Here is a 6239-nt window from a genome sequence, read left to right as displayed (position 1 = left end):
CCACCCCCCGACCTGCCTGGAGCAGAAGGGCTGGGGATCTAACTAATCACCAATAGCCAATGATTTAATCAAACATGCCTACCTAATGAAATTCCATAGAAACTCTAAAGGGGTAGGGGGCTCTAAATGGAAGGCAGCTTCCAGGATGAACATAAAGGTGCTGGGAGGGTAACAAGCTAGAAAGGGCATGTAAGCTGTGTGCCCCTTCCCTCACAACTTAACTCATGCATTTCCATTTGGCTGTTCTGAGTTACCTTTTGGACACGCCTGTAACAAATGCTTCCGAGTTCCTTCTCCAGATCTTCCCGAACCAGGCATAGAACCTGCAGGGATAGTCTCCTGCTTGGCAGGCAGAGCCACCTGGGGAAGACTGCAACATGCCTTAGTTCTATTAGGCAGTCATGGGAACTTCAATTACAGCTGCACCGTGATAAGTACAAAAGGCCTGAGAACCCTGCAATTGGCATTTGAAGTCAGGGCAGACCCCTCTGGGCTCCCCTGGTGGCTCAGCTGTAAAGAATCCAACTGCAATGCAGAAGAGGCAGGAGATAGAATGAGTTCAACTCCTGGGTCAGTCAGACCCCCTGAAGGAGGGTATGGGAACCCACTCCAGTATTCATGCCTTAGAGAATCCCGTGGACAGAGAAGCCTGGTAGGTTACGGTCCATGGGATCACACAGACACGACTGAAGTGAATGACCAAGCACAGACCCGCTTACCTGTGTTGTCTGTGGCTCACCTGGGCAGTTTCTATCAGATGTGCTTCGGTAAAAATTCTTAAGGGGGAAATAACTACTTTCAGACAAGCAAAGTGAAAACTGAAAGTCGCTTAGCTGTCTGACTGTGACCCCATGGACTGTAACCTATCAGGCTCCTCCAACTATGGGATTTTCCAGGCAAGAATGCTGGAGTGGCTTGCCATTTCCTTCTCCACGGATCTTCCCAACCCAAGGACTGAACTGTGTCTCCTGCATTGGAGGCAGACACTTTACCATCTGAGCCACCATGAAGCCCAAAATATACATGCTCATGGACCATACAGTACATGGAATTCTCCAGGCCAGAACACTGGAGTGGGTAGCCTATCCCTTCTCCAGTAGATCTTTCCGACCCAGGAATCGAACTAGAGTCTCCTGCATTGCAGGTGGATTCTTTACCAACTGAGCTATCAGTGATGACTTCAGACAAAAAAGCATTCACAAATTTTTATACTCAGGCTAACTGGAATACTAGAAGATGCAGTTCATGAACCTCAACACAATTTCACTAGTGCCACTTTGGACCTTTACAGAGTAAGGAGTACTGCCAAGCTTGAAACCACCTGACCTTCCCAACTCTTCCTGTCCCATGTTTCAGTTCATTCAACAGGACACAATCTAAATTTTATACGTCCCTCTATTCAAAAAGGACTCTATGGCTTTCTATACACTATCCACCCACCACAGAGCCAACACCTGGCTTCCTAGTCCTGTGGTCTCTGGCAAGTCTTCTACATGCCTGAGATTCGTACCTCCTTTCCCCCCACACCGTGTTCTGGGTGGAAACTTAAGATCCCACTTTAGACAACCCACTGTGTACTTGTTAGAAGGACAAGTAATCCAAAATTGCCATATTTCCTCTATCACAGCAACTATTACACTGTATCACTTGCCTATTAATGCCACTAAACAAAAATGAGAAATGACTGTGAACCGGAAACTAAATAACCAACCTATCCAAATATAGTATTTGTTTACCTAGAGTGTACTTTTATAAGAAAATTTACTCTTGAGCATAAGAAGCATCTGGGATTTTAGTTATTTATGAGATGTATATTTGTACAAGGAAAGAAAATTAACCCAGTGGCCTAATTATCGTGATTTCCCATAAGAACATTACTTAGGACTTTGTGTGATGACTTGATAGTATCTGAGTCTGGACAGAGTGGGACTCAGGAATTCCTTCTCCAGTGAGGACAGTAACAATCCTACCATCAATCTACCTCATAAACCCAGCCCCAGCAACAAGACTAATCCACAGATTAAATAATTTGCCAGCACGTCAAAAAGAACCTTTATTCTGATTTGAATAGCCTCTTACGGACTCATGCTTTCTTGCCAGATGCCTTTGGAGCAGGTGCTTTCTGGGATGGAGCTTTCTGACCCTTCTGAGTTTTAGCAGGAGGTGCGGCCTTCTGGCCTGCGGCTTTCTGGGCAGGAACCTTCTGGGCTGGAGCCTTCTTACCCCCGGTGGTGATCTTTTTCGCTGGAACCTTGGCAGCGGCAGCAGCTGCTGCAGCTGCCCCCTTAGCAGCAAGGGCTTTCTTGGGAGAGGCTTTTAGGAGAGCTGCCTTCTGAAGTTTCTTAACTTCAATTTTGATTAGTCTGTTCCTCTGAAAAATTTTAATAAAAATGTTCATTATATATGCACACAAAACTCTTACCCATCCTATATATATATGGATATATAGGTAGATACAGGAGACCACCCTTATAATGGATAAGAATTCTATGAAGTCAACTTTATGGTCAATACACTTAAAAGAATTGAAAAAAAAAAAAAAGAAATTACCGGACAAATAAACTCAGGGCTGGAACACAACAATCACAAAAACTTACCATTTTCCTTGCCTTCATGACTTTGTAACGATCAAAATCTGTCATCTTGGCTTTCTGTGTTTAAAAAAAAAAAAAAGAACTCTGTCAAACCACCTTCTAATCCTCCAAAATCAGAACATGTCCAAATTCAAATATCTCTAAATCATTACCTTTTCTCTGGCTTCAATCTTCTTGGCCCACCTTGTGGCTGCCCACTTTGCATTGATATCTGCCTTCTCCCAGGCTTTCCGGACATACTTCTGGCGGGCACTAGAAAGAACCAAGAACAAAGATTTAAGAAATCAGCTCTGACGTCACACAGATTCAAAGACAGCTTTTCATCCTCTGAAAAAGCACAAGAAAAATGCCACAAGAACCCTTCCACTTTCTACTTCCAGTTGTAGTTGTCTCCACAGAACACAGCACAAGGCACAATATTATCTTCTACTTGTTCCAACAGTGTTCACTAAGCCAGGATGTCTTATATCCTCAAAACACACAATTTTTAAAATAAAAATATGCAAACCACTCCACTTTCAGAGTTTAAAAATCACCTCTAATAATGTGCATATATCACTCAAATAGTGGATGAGTAGAAAGCAATTTCCTTTTCATAAATAACACAGTTGTCCCTTATGGCTTGCTTTATTCTGTACAGTGATGCTTAAAGATTTGTGTTCAAATGCCATAAAATGGAATTATAACCACTTTAGAATTTCTTTCAAACATCAAAATCCAGTATGCTTAGAAAGTAAACCAGTCATAGCACAGGTTACATTGCAAACAATCGTCACCACACAGCAACACACCAGTTTTTAACTTCTATAACCTACAACATGTTAAAAATCACAGAATGACTGCCTTAATTGCTCATGAATAGCCAGGAATAGAACCTCTTTGGTGGCTGTCATAAGGAGATGACGGTATGTTAACTATTAGCTGACACATATGAAAAGTTCAACTAATGATAGTATTTTTTGTTCTAAAGCTAAAATTGACTAACACATGTTCAGGGAACCACACATATAGGAAGTTCTCTGTTGTGTGAATCCTGAAAGAAAGGGGTACAAGAGAAAAAGAATGGGAAATCTGGACAAAGGGAAAGCCAGAGAACCACCAGATCGCAAGGCATTTTATTAGTAAATAATGTCTAGTTTTACAATGCAAATCTCTCTTCTAAATGGCTCTCACTCTCACACTGCTTACTATATTCTCAAGAGAAAAAAAAAAAAATAACCAACAACATTTTTAAATGAAATTAAGCGAACTTTTACTAGTATTAATAAAACTATGGGAGGGGGTGATAGTTGGATAGTTACCTGTGCGGGAACTTGAGGATGAAGTCAGTGAGCTGCATGCATTTGAAAGGCATAGCTTGTCTCCTTACTTGAGTGCAAGGTCCATCCACCAAAGCCTAGAAGAGGTAAGATCAAGGATCTCAGTATAAAAATGTAACAGCATTCAAAATGCAGATATCCTACATAATATTAGTCTTTTCAGAATCATCAAATTCTTATACTTAAAATCTTTCTTAAAGGTTAAAAAAGGACTTAGCAGTAATAGTTAAGCATAGAACCCAACATATAGTTTTGTCTTTAATCCTTCCACTTCCCACCAAAAAAAACTATCTTTGCTCAATCCCTTAGTTTGTGGTGCTCAAGTAGTGACAACAGGAAACAAGGGCTTTCTATGGGACTGGCTTTGTTCCAAATTCGCATTGAACATAATGATTTACATCTCGCCAATGTTTTAGCCCACCTTTAGTTTAAAACTGCCTAGTTTCACTGAAACATGTATACTATCAAATGTGAAACGGATCGCCAGTCCAGGTTTGATGCATGGGACAGGGTACTCGAGGCTGGTGCACTGGGATGACCCAGAGGGATGGGATGGGGTGGGAGGTGGGTTCAGGACAGGGAACACATGTACACCCGTAGGTGATTCATGTCAATGTATAGGAAAACCACTACAATATTGTAAAGTAATTAGCCTCCAATTAAAGTGAATAAATTTATTAAAAAAAAAAAAACTGCCTAGTTTAAAAGACAGAAGTATTACTCAAACCCAGCAATACAGGTCAATTCAAGCCTCTGCTCTGTAACCCTTATCTGCGCTGGCTGTTTAACTAAAACTACCACCCATTGTACTATCTTAAGAGGGCCGTTGAAACCATTACCTCTGTCGTCTACACTGCCTCCAGTGCCATGTGAAGCCGTGACACTTTTCCTTACACTTACCCTGTTCTGATCAATAACATCTACAATCGCGACCAGCTTCCCGGCATGAGGCCCAAAGGAGACGTAGGCCACCCGGCCAACCTCTACGAAGCGCCTGAACACCTAAAATTGGGAGGCGGGGGGGGGAGAGAGAACAGCGAGACTGATTAAAACTACGATCCAGTTTGCCGTCTTTGTAACTTAGAGTATGGCTAAAAACAGGAAAAAAGAATGTTGAGGAAAACACGCCGAAGTGCCATGGGACAACCAGGACGGACGAAATCCACAGAGGGAACGGTGGCAAGTCAGGCTCCCGCTGGCCTCCAGGTCCACGAAGCCAGCACGGCCAGACCACCATGCAACGCTCTGCTTCGGCCACGGCGGGCTGGCTAGGCGACTGGCCGCCGAAACGACGAGGCGGGGGCGGCCAGAGCGCGCACGCGTGACCCAGCGAGCGCCCGGCATGCCGGGCCCTCCACGCGCTCCTCGGGCGCGCATCCTGAAAGCTCCCAACTCTTGTGGTCTTGCCCACCCGGGGAACCTCACTGCACAATACCTAAGATCCGCTGAGCGCCGCTGCTCGCCTCCGGCCCTCAGCCCAGGCAAAGCTGGAGCGGTATAGGGGCCAGACATGGAGCCCGCGCAGGCGATACTCACCATGTTGGCGGCGTTCAGCGAGAAGGAAGAAGGCCCGCCCAACCTTGCGCATGTGTAGAAGACCGCCCCGCCCCGGTAGTGAACGAGTCGCCGACGTGGGCACCGATTGGTTGGGACGTACGCACGTACGCACACATGGTCACTGGGAAAACATGGCGGAGTCTGCTGGAGCTCGGCTATGCTTTCGAGGTTGGGTTTCGTGGGTTTGGCTTAATCGACACAGCGCGTGAGCAACTGTTTCTTAAGACTTCAGGGTGCAGGAGAGCACAGAAGCTGTGCTTTCCTTTGTGACTGTTTGCAGTCCTTTCGACTTCATCTTTTAACGTTCTTCCATATTTTCTTCACTATTCGTCTAAATGTTACTGATGTCTTAGTACGATTTTTTTTCTCTCCGTAAGTGACCCCATTAATTTTTATTAACCTTTCTTCTTAAAAGAATTAAAACTTTACAGAAAAGTTACAGAAGAAGTATAAGTAATCCCCCTAAACATGTCACTTCGAGTTCCCAAATGTTAACATTATCCTGTTGCTTAATAATTTTTTTGACCCATTTGAGAGGAAACTGCAGACATGATGTTCCTTTACACTTAAATGTGATATTTCTTAGAAACAAGGGCATAATTTTATATAATCAGTACAATAGTAAAATTCAGTAAGTTAATAATAGTTATATGTATGTGTGTATATATATACACACACTTATGTATGTACATGTACGTATGTATGTATTATTTTGGCTGTGCCTCAAGGCTTGCAGGATCCTAGTTCCCAGACCAAGGGTCCAGACTCT

General features: G+C 43.6%; 1 protein-coding gene across 1 annotated transcript; it reads right to left on the bottom strand.

The window, feature by feature from the left end:
* Positions 1 to 2025: 2025 nt before the first annotated feature.
* On the bottom strand, positions 2026 to 5511 carry RPL14 (ribosomal protein L14). The gene is made up of 6 exons (XM_065935253.1): positions 5450 to 5511; positions 4814 to 4915; positions 3896 to 3990; positions 2747 to 2846; positions 2598 to 2651; positions 2026 to 2371 (listed from the first exon to the last, which is right to left on the bottom strand). Exons 1-6 carry the CDS (start codon positions 5450 to 5452, stop codon positions 2084 to 2086), a joined length of 642 nt encoding a protein of 213 aa, XP_065791325.1. The 5' UTR covers positions 5453 to 5511; the 3' UTR covers positions 2026 to 2083.
* Between the last annotated feature and the right edge of the window lie 728 nt (positions 5512 to 6239).

The sequence above is a fragment of the Muntiacus reevesi genome, chromosome 4 (genome assembly GCF_963930625.1).
Source record: "Muntiacus reevesi chromosome 4, mMunRee1.1, whole genome shotgun sequence".
Lineage (NCBI taxonomy): Eukaryota > Metazoa > Chordata > Mammalia > Artiodactyla > Cervidae > Muntiacus > Muntiacus reevesi.
Note: the sequence above shows the minus strand (reverse complement) of the source record. Positions and strands in the feature narration are given on the sequence as shown.